The 22,342-nt window shown below is 45.2% G+C and overlaps 1 protein-coding gene across 1 annotated transcript in view; it reads left to right on the top strand.

The window, feature by feature from the left end:
• rictora (RPTOR independent companion of MTOR, complex 2 a) overlaps nt 1–22,342 on the top strand; it is a 238,748-nt gene that overhangs the window by 193,559 nt on the left and 22,847 nt on the right. The window contains exons 34-35 of the mRNA XM_059644956.1: nt 6,941–7,165; nt 7,956–8,120. Of these exons, the coding sequence (XP_059500939.1) occupies nt 6,941–7,165; nt 7,956–8,120 (390 nt within the window). The remainder of the gene's footprint in view (nt 1–6,940; nt 7,166–7,955; nt 8,121–22,342) is intronic.

Genomic DNA, 22,342 nt, shown 5'->3' with positions numbered 1-22,342 from the left:
TTATTACTGAGAATCTGACTGCTTGTTCTGGACCCTTCACCCAGGGAAATGTCATCTTGATGATCAGATGCCTAGAGGTGAGACATAATAGAAAATAGATAAAGTGAATAAATATTGCGCTTTTGTTCTCAGTCAGCTACTTTAGCTAAGTTCAATTGGATGATTTTCTGTTAAGTGTTGAATCTCTGTTTGCATCTGAGCTTGCTTTTCCAGGCTTCACCGATAAGGGTGTTGTTTTATCGGTACTGATGTTTCTTTGCAAATTTCCTAGAATTTCTTTGGTAAACTACCTGGATTTTCTCACTGTCATCCTCATAAATACAAAGAGACAATATCTGAACTGCCCCAGTTTTTCAGTATTGGCAAGTGTAGAAGAGTTGCTTTGTGAGCTATCTGCATCCCCTTCAAACTCACTGTTACAGTCTGTAAGTTCATAAAAGACAGAAGCAGGAGTAGGCCTTTCTGCCTGTCGAGCTTGCTCTGCCATTCAAATTGAAAAGATCATGGCTGATCTATCCGTGGTCTTGGCTCCTCCCATCTGCATTATCCCCATAACCCTTAATCCTCTTACCATGTAAAAATCTATCCAACTACGTCTTAAATATATTTAATGAAGCTGCCTCTACTGCTTCCTTCAGCAGAGAATTCCATAGATTCACCACTTTCTGGCAAAAGCAGTTACTCCTCCTCACTGTCCTAAATCTATTCCTCCTAATCTTGAGGCTATGTCCCCTAATCCTAGTGTCTCCCACCAGTGGAAACAACTTGCCTGTCTCTATCTTGTCTTTCCCTTTCATAATTTTATATTTCTATCAGATCCCCTCTCATTCATCTAAATTCTAGCGAGTACTGTCCCAGGTGGCTCAACCTGTCCTCATAGAGTTAACCCCCTCACCTCCAGAATCAGCCTGCTGGACCTCCTCTGCACCGCCTCCAAAGCCAGAATGTACTTCCTCGAGTGTGGAGCGCAGAACTGTGCACAATATTCCAGGTGTGATCTCACCAGCACTTTGTACACTTGCAACAGAACGTCCCTGCTCTTAAATACAATGCCTCTGGTAATGAAAGCCAATATTCTATTTGCCTTCCTGATTACCTGTTGCACCTGTAAACCAACTTGTAGCAATTCATGTATAAGCCCTCCTAAGTGTCTCTGCAAAACAGCATGGTGCAATCTTTCACTATTTAAAAAATAATCCGACTACTACATTTACTTCCATTGTGGATGACCTCACATTTACCAACATTGTTCTCCATCTTACAGACCCTTGCCCAATCACACAGCCTATCTAAATCTCTCTGCAGACTCCATACATCCTATGCACCAATCTCCTTTCCACATGTTACACTCTGTCTCCTCCCACAAGTAACGTATATATATCATGAACTGTTGCGGGCCCAACACTGACCCCTGTGGCACTCCGCTCACCACTGATCTCCAATCAAGGAAACACCCATTTATCCCAACTCTCTGACATCTACTGATTTAACCAGCCCTCTATCTATGCGAATACATTCCCAGCAACTCCATGCCTTCTTATCTTATGGATGTGTCTTTTGTGTGGCACCTTATCGAATACCTTCTGGACATTCAAGTACACAACACCCACCTGTTCCCCTCTATACTCCGTGATTGTTAGATCCTCAAAGAACTCCAGTAAGTTCTTCAAACATGACCTTCCTTTCCTGAATCCTGCTGCATCTGCCTAATAGAACTCTTTGCATCCAGCTGTCTCGCTATTTCTTCCTTCATGATAGCCTCAGGCATTTTGCTGACTACATATGTTAATCTAACTGGCCTGTAGATACCTGCCTTTTGCTTACATTGTTTTGAAACAGCAATGTGACATTCACTGTCTTGCAGTCTGCTGGGACCTGCCCAAAATCCATCAAATTTTCATAAAGTACCACTAATACATCTACTATAACATCTATTTCTTTTAGCTCCCTGGGATGCATTCCATCAGGACGAGGGAACTTATCTACCTTTAGACCCTCTAATTTGCTTAGCACTTCCCCTTTAGTGATAACAATTGAATTGAGGTCCTCACCTCCCATCATACCCTTAACATCATTCATTGGCATGTTACACGCATCTTCATGAGAAGCCTGACACAAAATAGTCATTCAAGGTCTTGGCCATTTCAACATGACCCAATGTTAACTCCCCTTTCTTATCCTCCAAGGGACCTATACCATTTTAGCCTTGTTATGCAAATCAGCATGAAGGGGTATGATTTTGCTGCCATTATGGAAATGTGATTGCAGGTGGTGATGACGGGGAACTAAATATCCAAATGTTTCAGGTAATTCTGAAGGATGGCAGGAAGGCAAGGGAGGTGGGGTCACGCTCTTAATTCAGGATGAAACCAGGGTGATAGTGAGAGATGATATAGGATGTAAGGAGAAAAATGTTCTCTGTTTTATTATTTATAAAAACTTTTCCTATCTGTTTTTATATTTGTGCAAATTTGCATTCAAAATCTGTCTTTCCTTTCTAAGGTTCTTTGTTGCTTTTTAAAGTTTTCCCAATCTTCCTGTTCCCCACTACTCTTGGCAATTTTGTAAGCCTGAGCTTTTAATTGGATGCCTTCCTTTATTTCCTTAGTTAGCCAAGGCTGGTTTCTCCTACCCTTGCTATCCTTCTTATTCCTTTTTTTTGAGCACTGTGAAAAATCTCTTTAAAAGTCTTCCATTGTTCCACCATACAACTTGTGTTCCCAGTTTAGCTTAGTCAACTCTCCCTCATCACTTTGTGGACTCCCTTGTTTAAGCACATTCCCTTGTAGGTTCAGTAATGTGCTGTTCGACAAAGTTATCATGGATGAGTTCTATGAACTCCTCTTCAAGACTGCCTGTACTGACTTGATTTGCCCAATCAATGTGCAAGTTAAAGTCCCCCATGACTACTGCTGTTCCATTCTTAAATTCGTCAGGTATTTCTTGATTTATCGCCTGTGCCATTGTAGCGTTATTACTGGGTGGCCTATAGACTGCTCCCACCAGTGACGACTTCTCCTTACTATTCCTAATTCCTAAGATGGATTCAACATTTTTCTTCTGAGATCCTGTTATCATCTCTCACTATCACCCTGATCTATCCTTAATTAAGAGCGTCACCCCATCTCCCTTGCCTTCCTGCCTATCCTTCAGAATTACCTGAAACATTTGGATATTTAGTTCCCCACCATCACCACCTGCAATCACATTTCTATAATGGCAGCAAAATCATGCCTCTTTGTACTGATTTGCATAACAAGGTCATTGACTCTGTTTCGAATACTACGGGAATTCAGATAAAGTGCCCTCATTCTCATTGTTCCTTTAGAATCTAGTAATCTTGTCTTTTGCATTTGAATCCGTCCTCCAGTTTTACTTTTTTCTTTTCTAACTTTTGCTCTGATCTCTGCATTGATTCGTTCTGCCTTTCTGCATGGACTCCCATACTCACTGCCTCCCTGCTCATTGTATCTTCTGACCTAACACTTTGGTTCCCATTCCCTGCCAACTTAGTTTAAAGCCTCCCTGACAGCTCTATCAAACCTGTCTGCAAGGATATTGGTCTCTCTCAAGTTCAGGTGTAACCCATCTCTTTTGTACAAGTTATATCTTCCCCGGAAGGGATCCTAATTGTCCGTAAATCTGAAATCTTGTCCCCTGCACCAGCTCTTCAGCCACGCATTCATCTACCATATCTTCCTGTTCTTGCCATCACTAGGACGTGGCAGAGATAGCAATCCAGAGAACTACCCTTGAGGACCTGCTCTTTTGCTTCCACCCTAGCTCCCTACATTCACTTTTCACGACCCCATTCCATTTCCTAGCCAAGTCATTGGTACCGATGTGTACCACGACTTCCAGCTGCTCTCACTCCCCCTTACGAATCCTGTAGACTCAATCTGAGACATCCCTGATCCTGGCACCTGGGAGGCAACGTACCACCCGGGAGCCTTGCTCTCGTCCACAGAATCTACTGTCAGTTCCCCTAGCCAACGAAATCCCTACCACAATCACTCTCCTCTTCTCCTCCCTTTTCTTCTGGGCCACAGGGCCAGACTCAGTGCCAGAGACCTGGCTGCTGTGGCTTTCCCCTGATAGGTCATTTGCCCCCACCCAAAAAAAAACTATCCTGAGCAGCTTACTTAATATTGACGGATCAGCCACAGGGGATCCCTGCATTGACTGCCTGTTCCCTTTCCTCTTCCTGATGGTCACCCAGCTACCTTTATCTTGTATCTCAGATGTAACTGCCTCCCTGTAAATTCTCTCTAACACCCCCTCAGCTTCTCAAATTGACTGGAGTTCATCCAGCTCCAGCTTCAGTTCCCTGACACAGTCTATGAGGAGCTGAAGCTGGGTGCACCTCAAAGGTGAAGTCAGCAGAGACACAGGTCATGACCCTGACCTCCCACATCCTGCAAGAAGAGCATACAACCGCTCTGGCCTCCATCCCCACTGCTGTAATAGCTAGGAACAATGGAAATCGGGGGTAAGAAAACAACCTTACCTGATCCTCACTGCAGCCTCCTTTCACTGAAGTTCCCGAAACCTTTATCAGTTAGTTAATCCCTGATTAAGTTACTTCAATTATTTACAGAGTGCTTTTGTTTTAAATCTCGGGCAGATTCCCCAATAGTTAATCAGATCATAGCAGTCAAATGACATCACTTTTTCATTTAGGCTAGGTTTCATTTCGCCTCTTTACCTTGCCAGGATGCCCACCGGCTCACTTCCTTCCCATTCTGCTTCTGCAATGAAGGCCACAAACCCCCCCATGGTAAGTCAGTGATAGTCCCTATCGTTCCCTGCTACTCCTAACACCAGAAATATTTCTGAGATAACAAGGTGTAGAGCTGGATGAACACAGCAGGCCAGGCAGCATCAGAGAAATAGGAAAGCTGACATTTCGGGTTTGGACCCTTCTTCTGAAGACTCATTTTTTCTGAAGAAGGTTCCAGACCCGAAATGTCAGCTTTCCTGCTCCTCAGATGCTGCCTGGCCTGTTGTGTTCATCCAGCTCTACACCGTGTTATCTCAGATTCTCCAGCATCAGCAGTTCCTACTATCTGGATGTGGAAGCTTTGGGAAGGGTGCAGAAGAGATTTACTAGGATGTTGCCTGGTATGGAGGGAAGGTCTTACGAGAAAAAGGCTGAGGGACTTGAGGCTGTTTTCTTTAGAGAGAAGAAGGTTGAGAGGTGACTTAATTGAAACATATAAAATAATCAGAGGGTTAGATAGGGTGGATAGGGAGAGCCTTTTTCCTAGGATGGTAACAGCGAGCACGAGGAGGCATAGCTTTAAATTGAGGGGTGAAAGATATAGGACAGATGTCAGAGGTAGTTTCTTTACCCAGAGAGTAGTAAGGGAATGGAACGCTTTGCCTGCAACGGTAGTAGATTCGCCAACTTTAGGTACATTTAAGTCGTCATTGGATAAGCATATGGATGTACATGGAATAGTGTAGGTTAGATGGGCTTGAGATCGGTGTGAGAGGTCGGCACAACATCGAGGACCGAAGGGCCTGTACTGTGCTGTAATGTTCTATGTTCTCTGTTCTATCTGAGTGAGACATATTTTCTCTTTCTTTTCTTGCTCCCTGCAGTGATGTCATTTTAACATGTTCCCTTTCCAAAGTCAATTCTTTGTCCTGTGATCAGACAACTGTCAGTATCTATCAGACAACACTTCAGTAACTCTCTTAATTACCTTCTGTGGCCTGCTGAACCTTTAGTTTTAGGGGGCCACCCTGTGAAGGTAATAACATTAGCATGTTTGTCTACTCCTCATTCTTTTGTCTGCCTGTGAAGTATTTGAATACTGAAATGTTGCTGCGCTATTTGCATACTGGTATGAGTCTCAAGAAGCATAGGTGCGTAATCCAATATGGAGAATTGGTTTTATTTTGGCCTTAAATGCACCTCCTTAATCAGAGGAATCTACTAACTTGATAATAGACTAATTTGGGTGGACTAAACCCTGTAGATTCATTTGAGGAACTTCTAGTGAGATCACGAAAATGATCAGTTTGCCTCTCTGTTAAGTCAAGGGATTCTCAGTTCTGTTCGACTTGAATTCTTCTTGCTGCTTCACTGCAACATTACACTACACAACTCATAAGTCTACAACACAGGATTTTTAAATTGCAAAACTCCAGTGCTTTCAGTTATAACAGTCCGAAGTCCGTTTCAGTTTATAGTTGCAGAAAGTGAAATATACATGTGGTCTCTTGCTTCCATTTACAAGATACAGTGTAGCAGCTCACAAAGACACCTTCAATAGCACTTTCCAGCTCTACCATCATCAATGGGGAAAAGGGCAGCAGATAGCTGTAATCACCCACATGTTCTTCCCAAAACACATCCTGACTTGGAAATCTATAACCATTCCTTTGGTGTCACTGGGTCAAAGTCCTGGATTTTCCTTCCCAACAGCAGATGTGCATCTATACCATATGGATTGTCCTGATTCAAATAGTTAATTCACCACCACCACCTTGGAGGCAGTTAGCAATGAGCACTATGTGCTGACACTGTTATCATTATCCAAACACCAAGACTGAATATAGAAGAAGTTTGTAGATCGAAAGGCCGGGCTGAGAGAGGGTACCGCACCGCAGTGCGGGCCGGGGTGTGAGAGTGACCCCCTTGTGGGTTGGGTCAGCAAGCACCCCAAGGGCCATGGTCAGCAGTTGATGCCCCACCCCAGCCCCAACATGCGCATGCGCTCGTGCACACACACACATGCTCACACAGGCTGTGAGTAGTGAGCAGCCCAGTCATCAGTGATGCTTTTGCTTACCGCAGTAAAAGCAGACAATGCAGTTCTGATCACATCTGAGGACAAAGGGATGAAGTTCATGTTCAGGTCAATGATCATTCTTCAGTGCCCATGCATTCGACCAGCCGAGGACTAATTGAGTTTTGTTTTGTTCCTTTTAGATGTGGCATTCTCTTCTTGTTCTCGGAGTCCCTATCAAGAACTCCGACCACAGATCAGTTTCACAGAGGCAATGCTGAAAGCATCAGAAAATGTTCGTTCAGTTACTGCTACTGAGGAGACTGGTTTAAAGGAGCACACAGACGAGAACTGCCTATATTGTGTGTGTCTGCAGATTGTCGGCTGCCTTCCGTACAACCAGTGTGCTTCCACTTTAAATCGTGTAGGTGCGTATGAACAGGCCTGTAGCTTGTTTGACACTAAGCTTTTTCTATAACCTTCAGTTTCTGTCTTCAACATAATTTTGCTGTACACTCATTTATCAATATTCCACTCAACTGGCTCTTTGTACAAATGCCCCCATGCTACCCACTCATCTTTTTTTAATTCACTCGTAGGAGGTGGGCATTGCTGGTTGGCCAGCATTTATTACCTGTCCCTCCTTGCCTTTGTGCCGTCGCTGCACAACAGTAGCCTAGGGAGGTTGAATTCAGAGTTTGTACCCAGTGATACTGAAATACAGCAATATATTTCCAAGTCAGAAGGTGCGTGTCTTGCAGGAGAACTTGCAGTGGGGTGGTGTTCCCATGTATCTGCTGCTCTTGTCCTTCCAGATGGAAACAGTTGTGGGTTTGGAAGGTGCTGGCTGAGGAGCCTTGGTAAATTTCTGCAGTGCATCTTGTAGATTGTATTGGCAAAAGCTTATTGGGGATATTGTGGGAAAAAGAAGAATTCTAATGAAGCAGCAAGTTATGGTCTAGCAGTGCTCCCTGAGAGGGTGAACAAAACAGATTCATCTGCAATTTTTGAAAGGGAATTGGAAATGGAAAGTTTGGAGCTACAAAGAGATAATAGGGGAGCGAGGAGAAATGGACAGCTCTAACTAGCAACAGTGGGTGCATTGGCTGACTATGTTGTCATTCTCTGAAATCTTTCTTATACCTTATAGTCAAATAAGTCATTTAGACTGTGCTGTGTAAATAGTTTTTACTTTCTTTAAATGCTAATTTATTTCAGAATTCCCAGACATTCCATGCTCCGAATGCTGTGTGTCCGTTATCCCAATCCACACCCACCTGGAAGTCACACCTCGCTCCTCAAAGATTTCCGGGATCTCTGGGTGCAGTGATGCTGTGTCACAAGGCTCAGCAAGTAGCACCAAGAGTGTGGATATAGTAATAGGTGAGTACATGGCAGAGAAAATAGTGCCTTGCATGTCTCAAATATTGCCTTCGATTGATCAGAAAGTCTGTGACACTGCATGTACCCTATGAGTTGGGTTTCCACATTCCTGCCATCCCAGCTCATAGGGTGGAGTTTGGTAAGTTTGGGAGTCAGAGTATTCCTATGGGGAGGGCCCCAGGGTTTGTTCAGAGAAAACTAGTTATTACTATGAGGCATGTATGGAGGTTTATGGTGCTGGTTACATCAGTGAATGGCAGGGCCATGGACAGTATAGATTGGGGTTTAGTATGAGGGAGATGGATGTATTAGATTAAATTATCATAAAGTTTTACAGTACAGAAAGACACCATTCAGCCCATGATATCTGTACCGGTTCCCAAAAGAGCTATCCATCTAGTCCCACTCCAGTCCTATCTCTGTAGCTCTGTATTTTCATCACTTACAGTTCTCTTTTGAGACCTCCTGTGGAATCTGCCTCCGCTACTCCCCAGGCAGCACATTCCAAATTCCAACAACTCTGAGAAACAAAGTTTCTCCTCATCTCACTCTTAGCTCTCGCTGACAATCCTGAAATTGTGACCCCCAGATACTGGCATACCAACTAGTAGAAACAGAATATCCTTCTTTAATGCCTGTCAAAACTGTTTTTAATTTGAATACGCCAGTAAAGTCACTTCCTAATCTTCACTCCTCAAAGAAGAAGGAAATTTACAGCACAGGAACAGGCCCTTTGGCCCTCCAAGCCTGCGCTGATCAAGATCCTCTGTCTAACCTGTCATCTATTTTCTAACGGTCTGTGTCCATTTGCTCCCTGCCCATCCATGTACCTGTCCAAATATATCTTAAAAGACGCTAACGTGTCTGCATTTACCACCTTCGCTGGCAACGCATTCCAGGCACCTACCACCCTCTGTGTAAAGAACTTTCCACACATATCTCCCTTAAACTTTCCTCCTCTCACTTTGAACTCATGACCCCTAGTAATTGAGTCCCCCACTCGGGGAAAAATCTTCTTGCTATCCACCCTGTCTATGCACCTCATGATTTTGTAGATCTCAATCAGGTCCCCCCTCAATCCCCGTCTTTCTAATGAAAATAATCCTAATCTACTCAACCTCTCTTCATAGCTAGCACCCTCCATACCAGGCAACATCCTGGTGAACCTCCTCTGCACCCTCTCCAAAGCTTCCACATCCCTTTTGGTAATGTGGCGACCAGAACTGTACACAGTACTCCAAATGTGGCCGAACCAAAGTCCCATACAACTGCAACATGACCTGCCAACTCTTGTACTCAATACCCCATCCAGTGAAGGAAAGCATGCCATATGCCGCCTTGACCACCCTGTTGACCTGCGTTGTCACCTTCATGGAACAATGGACCTGAACACCCAGATCTCTCTGCTCATCAATTTTCTCTAGGACTTTTTCATTTACTGTATCGTTCACCCTTGAATTTGATCTTCCAAAATGCATCACCTCGCATTTGCCTGGATTGAACTCCATCTGCCATTTATCTGCCCAACTCTCCAGTCTATCTATATTCTGCTGTAATCTCTGACAGTTCCCTTCACTATCAGCTACTCCACCAATCTTCGTGTCATCTGCAAACTTGCTGATCAGACCACCTACACCTTCCTCCAGATCATTTTCATATATCACAAACAACAGTGGTCCCAGCACAGATCCCTGTGGGACACCACTGGTCACAGGTCTCCAATTTGAGAAACTCCCTTCTACTACTACCCTCTCTCCTGTTGCCTAGCTAGTTTTATATCCATCTAGCTAGCGCACCCTGGATCCCATGTGACTTCACTTTCTCCATCAGCCTGCCATGGGGAACCTTATCTAATGCCTTACTGAAGTCCATGTATATGACATCTACAGCCTTTCCCTCATCAATCAACTTTGTCACATCCTCAAAGAATTCTGTTAAGTTGGTAAGACATGACCTTCCCTGCACAAAACCATGTTGCCTATCACTGATAAGCCCATTTTCTTCCAAATGGGAATAGATCCTATCCCTCACTATTTTCTCCAGTTGCTTCCCTACCACTGACGTCAGGCTCACCGGTCGATAATTACCTGGATTATCCTTACAGCCCTTCTTAAACAAGGGGACAACATTAGCAAGTCTTCAGTCTTCCGGGATCTCGTCCGTATCTGAGGACGTTGCCAAGATATCTGTTAAGGCCCCGGCTATTTCTTCTCTCGCTTCCCTCAGAAACCTAGGATAGATCCCATCTGGACCCGGGGACTTGTCCACCTTAATGTCTTTTAGGATACCCAAGACTTCCTCCTTCCTTCTGTCAACTTGACCTAGAGTAAGCAAACATCTATCCCTAATCTCAACATCCGTCATGTCCATCTCCTTGGTGAATACCGACGCAAAGTACTCATTAAGAATGTCACCCATTTTCTCTGACTCAGCGCATAACTTTCCTTCTTTGTCCTTAAGTGGGCCAATCCTTTCTCTAGTTACCCTCTTGCTCTTTATATATGAATAAAAGGCTTTGGGGTTTTCCTTAACCATGTTTACCAGCGATATCTCATGTCCTCTCTTAGCCCTCTTAATGCCTCGTTTCAGGTTCACACTACATTCCCGATATTCCTGCAAAGCTTCGTCTGTCTTCAGTCGCCTAGATCTCATGTATGCTTCCTTCTTTCTCTTGGCTAGTCTCACAATTTCACCTGTCATCCATGGTTTCCTAATCTTGCCTTTTCTATTCCTCATTTTCACAGGAACATGTCTCTCCTGCACGCTAATAAACCTCTCCTTAAAAGCCTCCCACATATCAAATGTGGATTTACCTTCAAACAGTTTCTCCCAATCTACATTCCTCAGGATACAGGAAAATAAAACCAATTTCTCTCTCATTTCCTTGTATGTAAAATCCTGCATTCCTGATAGCATTCCAGTAAATTTCCTTTGCACTCTCTCCAGGGCTTTAACATCCTTCCTTAAATAAGGTGCCCAAAACTGAACACAATACTCCAAATGTTGTCTGATCAATGATTTGTAGAGGTGTGACATCACTTCCTTGCCTTTATAGTCAGTGCCTCTATTTATAATCCCAAAGATTTTATAAGCCCTCTTAGCTGTTTCAACTCGCCTAGCCACCTTCAGGGAATCATATGTCCCTCTTTTCCTGTACTTCCCTCAAACTTGTACCGTTGAGACTGTGATAATAAAATGTGAGGCTGGATGAACACAGCAGGCCCAGCAGCATCTCAGGAGCACAAAAGCTGACGTTTCGGGCTTAGACCCTTCTTCAGAGAGTGGGATGGGCTGAGGATTCTGGAATAAATAGGGAGAGAGGGGGAGGCGGACCGAAGATGGAGAGAAAAGAAGATAGGTGGAGAGGAGAGTATAGGTGGGGAGGTTGGAAGGGGATGGGTCAGTCCAGGGAACACGGACAGGTCAAGGAGGTGGGATGAGGTTAGTAGGTAGGAAATGGAAGTGCGGCTTGGGGTGGGAGGAAGGGATAGGTGAGAGGAAGAACAGGTTAGGGAGGCAGAGACAGATTGGACTGGTTTTGGGATGCAGTGGGGGGAGGGGACGAACTGGGCTGGTTTTGGGATGCGGTGGAGGAAGGGGAGATTTTGAAGCTGGTGAAGTCCACATTGATACCATTGGGCTGAAGGGTTCCCAAGCGGAATATGAGTTGCTGTTCCCACAACCTTTGGGTGGCATCGTTGTGGCACTGCAGGAGGCCCATGATGGACATGTCATCTAAAGAATGGGAGGGGGAGTGGAAATGGTTCGCGACTGGGAGGTGCAGTTGTCTATTGCAAACCGAGCGGAGGTGTTCTGCAAAGCGGTCCCCAAGCCTCTGCTTGGTTTCCCCAATGCAGAGGAAGCCACACCGGGTACAATGGATGCAGTATACCACATTAGCAGATGTGCAGGTGAACCTCTGCTTAATATGGAAAGTCATCTTGGGGCCTGGGATAGGGGTGAGGGAGGAGGTGTGGGGGCAAGTGTAGCATTTCCTGCGGTTGCAGGGGAAGGTGCCCGGTGTGGGGGGGTTGGAGGGCAGTGTGGAGTGAACAAGGGAGTCACGGAGAGAGTGGTCTCTCCGGAAGGCAGACAAGGGTGGGGATGGAAAAATGTCTCGGGTGGTGGGGTCGGATTGTAGATGGCGGAAGTGTCGGAGGATGATGCGTTGTATCCGGAGGTTGGTGGGGTGGTGTGTGAGAACGAGGGGAATCCTCTTTGGGCGGTTGTGGCGGGGGCGGAGTGTGAGGGATGTGTTGCGGGAAATGCGGGAGACGCAGTCAAGGGCGTTCTCGAGCACTGTGGGGGGAAAGTTGCGGTCCTTGAAGAACTTGGACATCTGGGATGTGCGGGAGTGGAATGCCTCATCGTGGGGGCGGAGGCGGAGGAATTGGGAATGGGGATGGAATTTTTGCAGGAGGGTGGGTGGGAGGAGGTGTATTCTAGGTAGCTGTGGGAGTTGGTGGGCTTGAAATGGACATCAGTTACAAGCTGGTTGCCTGAGATGGAGACTGAGAGGTCCAGGAAGGTGAGGGATGTGCTGGAGATGGCCCAGGTGAACTGAAGTTTGGGGTGGAAGGTGTTGGTGAAGTGGATGAACTGTTCGAACTCCTCTGGGGAGCAAGAGGCGGCGCCGATACAGTCATCAATGTAACGGAGGAAGAGGTGGGGTTTGGGGCCTGTGTAGGTGCGGAAGAGGGACTGTTCCATGTAACCTACAAAGAGGCAGGCATAGCTGGGGCCCATGCGGGTGCCCATGGCCACCCCCTTTGTCTGTAGGAAGTGGGAGGAGTCGAAAGAGAAGTTGTTGAGTGTGAGGACGAGTTCAGCTAGGCGGATGAGGGTGTCGGTGGAGGGGGACTGGTCGGGCCTGCGGGACAGGAAGAAGCGGAGGGCCTTGAGGCCATCTGCATGCGGAATACAGGTGTATAGGGACTGGACGTCCATGGTGAAAATGAGGTGTTGGGGTCCAGGGAATTGGAAGTCCTGGAGGAGGTGGAGGGCGTGGGTGGTGTCACGGACATAGGTGGGGAGTTCCTGGACCAAAGGGGAGAAAATGGAGTCCAGATAGGTGGAGATGAGTTCGTTCGGGCAGGAGCAGGCTGAGACAATGGGTCGACCAGGGCAGGCAGGTTTGTGGATTTTGGGAAGGAGATAGAAACGGGCCGTGCGGGGTTGGGGAACAATGAAGTTGGAGGCTGTGGGTGGGAGGTCCCCTGAGGTGATGAGGTCATGAATGGTGTTGGAGATGATGGTTTGGTGCTCGGGTGTGGGGTCATGATCGAGGGGGCGGTAGGAGGTGGTGTCGGAGAGTTGGCGTTTGGCCTCGGCCGTGTAGAGGTCAGTGCACCATACTACCACTGTGCCACCCTTGTCTGCGGGTTTGATGGTGAGGTTGGGGTTGGAGCGGAGGGCTGCCCGTTCTGTGGGGGAGGGGTTGGAGTGGGTCCAGCCTCACATTTTATTATCTTGGATTCTCCAGCATCTGCAGTTCCCATTATCACCGTTGAGTCTGTATCGCCTCTCCATGCTTTTTCTACCAAAGTCACATTTCTCTATGTTGAAATTCATCTGTCAGGTGTCAGTGCATTTGGCCAATTGCCAGTGTCCCTCTGAAGTTGCTCAACATCATCTTCACAATTCGCTATTCTCCCTAGCTTAGTATTATGTGCAAATTTGGAGATTTTGCTCTTAACATGTATCTCCAAATCATTTATAGAAGTCAAGTAAAGCAAAGGTTCCCAACACTGATGGAACCTGCCTCGAGCCTGAGAAGTACCCAGCTATACCCACCCTCAGGATGAACACAGCAGGCCAAGCAGCATCAGAGGAGCAGGAATGTTGACGATTTGGGCCTAGACCCTTCTAGGCCCAAAACGTTAGCTTTCCTGCTCCTCTGATGCTGCTTGGCCTGCTGTGTTCATCCAGCTCTACACCCTGTTATCTCAGATTCTCCAGCATCTGCAGTTCCTACTATCTCTATACCTAACCTCAGTTCCCTATCTTTTAGCCAGTTTCTAATCAATGCTGCCAAGGACCGATCAATCACAAGTGTTTCTAATTTGCTAATAAATCCACCATGTGGCACTATATCACATGCTTTCTGAAAGTCTAAATATGCAACATCTATAGCATTACCCTTATCCACTGACTATATCACATCAAAGAATTTAATGGAATTTGTCAGGTATGACCTGCTCTTGAGAAAACCATGTTGACTAGTATTAACTTATTTTTTTCTAAGTGTATATTGCCTTATTCCCCATTATGGCCTCCATTAATTTTCTTTCTGATGATGTCAAGCCAGGAGATCTAAAGTTTCCTGGGTTATCCTTTGCTTCTTTCTTCAAGAACGGTATCACATTTGCAATCCTCCAGTCCCCAAGGACTAATCCTGTGATGAGAGAGACCTGTAGAATTTCTGCCAATGACTCTTCAATTTGGTCCCCGTACCCCTCTCAACAATCTAGGATGCATCCGCCTGGGCTTGGCAACCTCTCTACCTGGAGTGCTGCCAGCCTTTTTAGCCCTTCTTCTCTATCACTATACTGCTCAGTTGTACAACACCCACGTTTTCAACTAGATCATTGTCACCATCTTCTAGTCTGATAAAGACAGAACCAAAATATTCATTTTGTACCTCTGCTTGTACACTCTGCTTCAGTGAGCAGCTTGACCTGCTTGTCCCTTATAGGCCCCAACCTTCCTTCCACTAATCTTTTACTATTAACATGTTTGAAGAACATGTTACGATTTGTTTTAGGATAGCTTGCCATCCTTTCCTCATGTTTCGCCTTAGCCTTACCCTCTCTCCTGCATTTGAAGTACTCTTCCTGATTCCTACAGCTGTTGTTAGTCGTTGTGCACCATTTGAAGTACTCTTCCTGATTCCTACAGCTGTTGTTAGTCGTTGTGCACCATTTGAAGTACTCTTCCTGATTCCTACAGCTGTTGTTAGTCGTTGTGCACCATTTGAAGTACTCTTCCTGATTCCTACAGCTGTTGTTAGTCGTTGTGCACCATTTGAAGTACTCTTCCTGATTCCTACAGCTGTTGTTAGTCGTTGTGCACCATTTGAGGTACTCTTCCTGATTCCTACAGCTGTTGTTAGTCGTTGTGCACCATTTGAAGTACTCTTCCTGATTCCTACAGCTGTTGTTAGTCGTTGTGCACCATTTGAAGTACTCTTCCTGATTCCTACAGCTGTTGTTAGTCGTTGTGCACCATTTGAAGTACTCTTCCTGATTCCTACAGCTGTTGTTAGTCGTTGTGCACCATTTGAAGTACTCTTCCTGATTCCTACAGCTGTTGTTAGTCGTTGTGCACCATTTGAGGTACTCTTCCTGATTCCTACAGCTGTTGTTAGTCGTTGTGCACCATTTGAAGTACTCTTCCTGATTCCTACAGCTGTTGTTAGTCGTTGTGCACCATTTGAAGTACTCTTCCTGATTCCTACAGCTGTTGTTAGTCGTTGTGCACCATTTGAAGTACTCTTCCTGATTCCTACAGCTGTTGTTAGTCGTTGTGCACCATTTGAAGTACTCTTCCTGATTCCTACAGCTGTTGTTAGTCGTTGTGCACCATTTGAAGTACTCTTCCTGATTCCTACAGCTGTTGTTAGTCGTTGTGCACCATTTGAGGTACTCTTCCTGATTCCTACAGCTGTTGTTAGTCGTTGTGCACCATTTGAGGTACTCTTCCTGATTCCTACAGCTGTTGTTAGTCGTTGTGCACCATTTGAGGTACTCTTCCTGATTCCTACAGCTGTTGTTAGTCGTTGTGCACCATTTGAAGTACTCTTCCTGATTCCTACAGCTGTTGTTAGTCGTTGTGCACCATTTGAAGTACTCTTCCTGATTCCTACAGCTGTTGTTAGTCGTTGTGCACCATTTGAGGTACTCTTCCTGATTCCTACAGCTGTTGTTAGTCGTTGTGCACCATTTGAGGTACTCTTCCTGATTCCTACAGCTGTTGTTAGTCGTTGTGCACCATTTGAAGTACTCTTCCTGATTCCTACAGCTGTTGTTAGTCGTTGTGCACCATTTGAGGTACTCTTCCTGATTCCTACAGCTGTTGTTAGTCGTTGTGCACCATTTGAAGTACTCTTCCTGATTCCTACAGCTGTTGTTAGTCGTTGTGCACCATTTGAAGTACTCTTCCTGATTCCTACAGCTGTTGTTAGTCGTTGTGCACCATTTGAAGTACTCTTCCTGATTCCTACAGCTGTTGTTAGTCGTTGTGCACCATTTGAAGTACTCTTCCTGATTCCTACAGCTGTTGTTAGTCGTTGTGCACCATTTGAGGTACTCTTCCTGATTCCTACAGCTGTTGTTAGTCGTTGTGCACCATTTGAGGTACTCTTCCTGATTCCTACAGCTGTTGTTAGTCGTTGTGCACCATTTGAGGTACTCTTCCTGATTCCTACAGCTGTTGTTAGTCGTTGTGCACCATTTGAAGTACTCTTCCTGATTCCTACAGCTGTTGTTAGTCGTTGTGCACCATTTGAAGTACTCTTCCTGATTCCTACAGCTGTTGTTAGTCGTTGTGCACCATTTGAGGTACTCTTCCTGATTCCTACAGCTGTTGTTAGTCGTTGTGCACCATTTGAGGTACTCTTCCTGATTCCTACAGCTGTTGTTACTCGTTGTGCACCATTTGAGGTACTCTTCCTGATTCCTACAGCTGTTGTTAGTCGTTGTGCACCATTTGAAGTACTCTTCCTGATTCCTACAGCTGTTGTTAGTCGTTGTGCACCATTTGAGGTACTCTTCCTGATTCCTACAGCTGTTGTTAGTCGTTGTGCACCATTTGAGGTACTCTTCCTGATTCCTACAGCTGTTGTTAGTCGTTGTGCACCATTTGAGGTACTCTTCCTGATTCCTACAGCTGTTGTTAGTCGTTGTGCACCATTTGAAGTACTCTTCCTGATTCCTACAGCTGTTGTTAGTCGTTGTGCACCATTTGAAGTACTCTTCCTGATTCCTACAGCTGTTGTTAGTCGTTGTGCACCATTTGAGGTACTCTTCCTGATTCCTACAGCTGTTGTTAGTCGTTGTGCACCATTTGAAGTACTCTTCCTGATTCCTACAGCTGTTGTTAGTCGTTGTGCACCATTTGAAGTACTCTTCCTGATTCCTACAGCTGTTGTTAGTCGTTGTGCACCATTTGAAGTACTCTTCCTGATTCCTACAGCTGTTGTTAGTCGTTGTGCACCATTTGAGGTACTCTTCCTGATTCCTACAGCTGTTGTTAGTCGTTGTGCACCATTTGAAGTACTCTTCCTGATTCCTACAGCTGTTGTTAGTCGTTGTGCACCATTTGAGGTACTCTTCCTGATTCCTACAGCTGTTGTTAGTCGTTGTGCACCATTTGAAGTACTCTTCCTGATTCCTACAGCTGTTGTTAGTCGTTGTGCACCATTTGAAGTACTCTTCCTGATTCCTACAGCTGTTGTTAGTCGTTGTGCACCATTTGAAGTACTCTTCCTGATTCCTACAGCTGTTGTTAGTCGTTGTGCACCATTTGAAGTACTCTTCCTGATTCCTACAGCTGTTGTTAGTCGTTGTGCACCATTTGAGGTACTCTTCCTGATTCCTACAGCTGTTGTTAGTCGTTGTGCACCATTTGAGGTACTCTTCCTGATTCCTACAGCTGTTGTTAGTCGTTGTGCACCATTTGAAGTACTCTTCCTGATTCCTACAGCTGTTGTTAGTCGTTGTGCACCATTTGAGGTACTCTTCCTGATTCCTACAGCTGTTGTTAGTCGTTGTGCACCATTTGAAGTACTCTTCCTGATTCCTACAGCTGTTGTTAGTCGTTGTGCACCATTTGAAGTACTCTTCCTGATTCCTACAGCTGTTGTTAGTCGTTGTGCACCATTTGAAGTACTCTTCCTGATTCCTACAGCTGTTGTTAGTCGTTGTGCACCATTTGAAGTACTCTTCCTGATTCCTACAGCTGTTGTTAGTCGTTGTGCACCATTTGAAGTACTCTTCCTGATTCCTACAGCTGTTGTTAGTCGTTGTGCACCATTTGAGGTACTCTTCCTGATTCCTACAGCTGTTGTTAGTCGTTGTGCACCATTTGAGGTACTCTTCCTGATTCCTACAGCTGTTGTTAGTCGTTGTGCACCATTTGAAGTACTCTTCCTGATTCCTACAGCTGTTGTTAGTCGTTGTGCACCATTTGAGGTACTCTTCCTGATTCCTACAGCTGTTGTTAGTCGTTGTGCACCATTTGAAGTACTCTTCCTGATTCCTACAGCTGTTGTTAGTCGTTGTGCACCATTTGAGGTACTCTTCCTGATTCCTACAGCTGTTGTTAGTCGTTGTGCACCATTTGAGGTACTCTTCCTGATTCCTACAGCTGTTGTTAGTCGTTGTGCACCATTTGAAGTACTCTTCCTGATTCCTACAGCTGTTGTTAGTCGTTGTGCACCATTTGAAGTACTCTTCCTGATTCCTACAGCTGTTGTTAGTCGTTGTGCACCATTTGAGGTACTCTTCCTGATTCCTACAGCTGTTGTTAGTCGTTGTGCACCATTTGAAGTACTCTTCCTGATTCCTACAGCTGTTGTTAGTCGTTGTGCACCATTTGAAGTACTCTTCCTGATTCCTACAGCTGTTGTTAGTCGTTGTGCACCATTTGAAGTACTCTTCCTGATTCCTACAGCTGTTGTTAGTCGTTGTGCACCATTTGAAGTACTCTTCCTGATTCCTACAGCTGTTGTTAGTCGTTGTGCACCATTTGAAGTACTCTTCCTGATTCCTACAGCTGTTGTTAGTCGTTGTGCACCATTTGAAGTACTCTTCCTGATTCCTACAGCTGTTGTTAGTCGTTGTGCACCATTTGAGGTACTCTTCCTGATTCCTACAGCTGTTGTTAGTCGTTGTGCACCATTTGAAGTACTCTTCCTGATTCCTACAGCTGTTGTTAGTCGTTGTGCACCATTTGAGGTACTCTTCCTGATTCCTACAGCTGTTGTTAGTCGTTGTGCACCATTTGAGGTACTCTTCCTGATTCCTACAGCTGTTGTTAGTCGTTGTGCACCATTTGAAGTACTCTTCCTGATTCCTACAGCTGTTGTTAGTCGTTGTGCACCATTTGAGGTACTCTTCCTGATTCCTACAGCTGTTGTTAGTCGTTGTGCACCATTTGAAGTACTCTTCCTGATTCCTACAGCTGTTGTTAGTCGTTGTGCACCATTTGAGGTACTCTTCCTGATTCCTACAGCTGTTGTTAGTCGTTGTGCACCATTTGAGGTACTCTTCCTGATTCCTACAGCTGTTGTTAGTCGTTGTGCACCATTTGAGGTACTCTTCCTGATTCCTACAGCTGTTGTTAGTCGTTGTGCACCATTTGAGGTACTCTTCCTGATTCCTACAGCTGTTGTTAGTCGTTGTGCACCATTTGAGGTACTCTTCCTGATTCCTACAGCTGTTGTTAGTCGTTGTGCACCATTTGAAGTACTCTTCCTGATTCCTACAGCTGTTGTTAGTCGTTGTGCACCATTTGAGGTACTCTTCCTGATTCCTACAGCTGTTGTTAGTCGTTGTGCACCATTTGAGGTACTCTTCCTGATTCCTACAGCTGTTGTTAGTCGTTGTGCACCATTTGAGGTACTCTTCCTGATTCCTACAGCTGTTGTTAGTCGTTGTGCACCATTTGAGGTACTCTTCCTGATTCCTACAGCTGTTGTTAGTCGTTGTGCACCATTTGAGGTACTCTTCCTGATTCCTACAGCTGTTGTTAGTCGTTGTGCACCATTTGAGGTACTCTTCCTGATTCCTACAGCTGTTGTTAGTCGTTGTGCACCATTTGAAGTACTCTTCCTGATTCCTACAGCTGTTGTTAGTCGTTGTGCACCATTTGAGGTACTCTTCCTGATTCCTACAGCTGTTGTTAGTCGTTGTGCACCATTTGAGGTACTCTTCCTGATTCCTACAGCTGTTGTTAGTCGTTGTGCACCATTTGAGGTACTCTTCCTGATTCCTACAGCTGTTGTTAGTCGTTGTGCACCATTTGAAGTACTCTTCCTGATTCCTACAGCTGTTGTTAGTCGTTGTGCACCATTTGAGGTACTCTTCCTGATTCCTACAGCTGTTGTTAGTCGTTGTGCACCATTTGAAGTACTCTTCCTGATTCCTACAGCTGTTGTTAGTCGTTGTGCACCATTTGAGGTACTCTTCCTGATTCCTACAGCTGTTGTTAGTCGTTGTGCACCATTTGAGAGTACTCTTCCTGATTCCTACAGCTGTTGTTAGTCGTTGTGCACCATTTGAAGTACTCTTCCTGATTCCTACAGCTGTTGTTAGTCGTTGTGCACCATTTGAGTACTCTTCCTGATTCCTACAGCTGTTGTTAGTCGTTGTGCACCATTTGAGGTACTCTTCCTGATTCCTACAGCTGTTGTTAGTCGTTGTGCACCATTTGAGGTACTCTTCCTGATTCCTACAGCTGTTGTTAGTCGTTGTGCACCATTTGAAGTACTCTTCCTGATTCCTACAGCTGTTGTTAGTCGTTGTGCACCATTTGAAGTACTCTTCCTGATTCCTACAGCTGTTGTTAGTCGTTGTGCACCATTTGAGGTACTCTTCCTGATTCCTACAGCTGTTGTTAGTCGTTGTGCACCATTTGAGGTACTCTTCCTGATTCCTACAGCTGTTGTTAGTCGTTGTGCACCATTTGAAGTACTCTTCCTGATTCCTACAGCTGTTGTTAGTCGTTGTGCACCATTTGAGGTACTCTTCCTGATTCCTACAGCTGTTGTTAGTCGTTGTGCACCATTTGAGGTACTCTTCCTGATTCCTACAGCTGTTGTTAGTCGTTGTGCACCATTTGAGGTACTCTTCCTGATTCCTACAGCTGTTGTTAGTCGTTGTGCACCATTTGAAGTACTCTTCCTGATTCCTACAGCTGTTGTTAGTCGTTGTGCACCATTTGAAGTACTCTTCCTGATTCCTACAGCTGTTGTTAGTCGTTGTGCACCATTTGAAGTACTCTTCCTGATTCCTACAGCTGTTGTTAGTCGTTGTGCACCATTTGAAGTACTCTTCCTGATTCCTACAGCTGTTGTTAGTCGTTGTGCACCATTTGAGGTACTCTTCCTGATTCCTACAGCTGTTGTTAGTCGTTGTGCACCATTTGAGGTACTCTTCCTGATTCCTACAGCTGTTGTTAGTCGTTGTGCACCATTTGAAGTACTCTTCCTGATTCCTACAGCTGTTGTTAGTCGTTGTGCACCATTTGAGGTACTCTTCCTGATTCCTACAGCTGTTGTTAGTCGTTGTGCACCATTTGAGGTACTCTTCCTGATTCCTACAGCTGTTGTTAGTCGTTGTGCACCATTTGAAGTACTCTTCCTGATTCCTACAGCTGTTGTTAGTCGTTGTGCACCATTTGAGGTACTCTTCCTGATTCCTACAGCTGTTGTTAGTCGTTGTGCACCATTTGAGGTACTCTTCCTGATTCCTACAGCTGTTGTTAGTCGTTGTGCACCATTTGAGGTACTCTTCCTGATTCCTACAGCTGTTGTTAGTCGTTGTGCACCATTTGAAGGTACTCTTCCTGATTCCTACAGCTGTTGTTAGTCGTTGTGCACCATTTGAGGTACTCTTCCTGATTCCTACAGCTGTTGTTAGTCGTTGTGCACCATTTGAAGTACTCTTCCTGATTCCTACAGCTGTTGTTAGTCGTTGTGCACCATTTGAAGTACTCTTCCTGATTCCTACAGCTGTTGTTAGTCGTTGTGCACCATTTGAAGTACTCTTCCTGATTCCTACAGCTGTTGTTAGTCGTTGTGCACCATTTGAAGTACTCTTCCTGATTCCTACAGCTGTTGTTAGTCGTTGTGCACCATTTGAAGTACTCTTCCTGATTCCTACAGCTGTTGTTAGTCGTTGTGCACCATTTGAGGTACTCTTCCTGATTCCTACAGCTGTTGTTAGTCGTTGTGCACCATTTGAAGTACTCTCCTGATTCCTACAGCTGTTGTTAGTCGTTGTGCACCATTTGAGGTACTCTTCCTGATTCCTACAGCTGTTGTTAGTCGTTGTGCACCATTTGAAGTACTCTTCCTGATTCCTACAGCTGTTGTTAGTCGTTGTGCACCATTTGAGGTACTCTTCCTGATTCCTACAGCTGTTGTTAGTCGTTGTGCACCATTTGAGGTACTCTTCCTGATTCCTACAGCTGTTGTTAGTCGTTGTGCACCATTTGAAGTA

The sequence above is a fragment of the Stegostoma tigrinum genome, chromosome 3 (assembly GCF_030684315.1).
Source record: "Stegostoma tigrinum isolate sSteTig4 chromosome 3, sSteTig4.hap1, whole genome shotgun sequence".
NCBI classification, from domain to species: Eukaryota; Metazoa; Chordata; class Chondrichthyes; order Orectolobiformes; family Stegostomatidae; genus Stegostoma; species Stegostoma tigrinum.
Note: the sequence above shows the minus strand (reverse complement) of the source record. Positions and strands in the feature narration are given on the sequence as shown.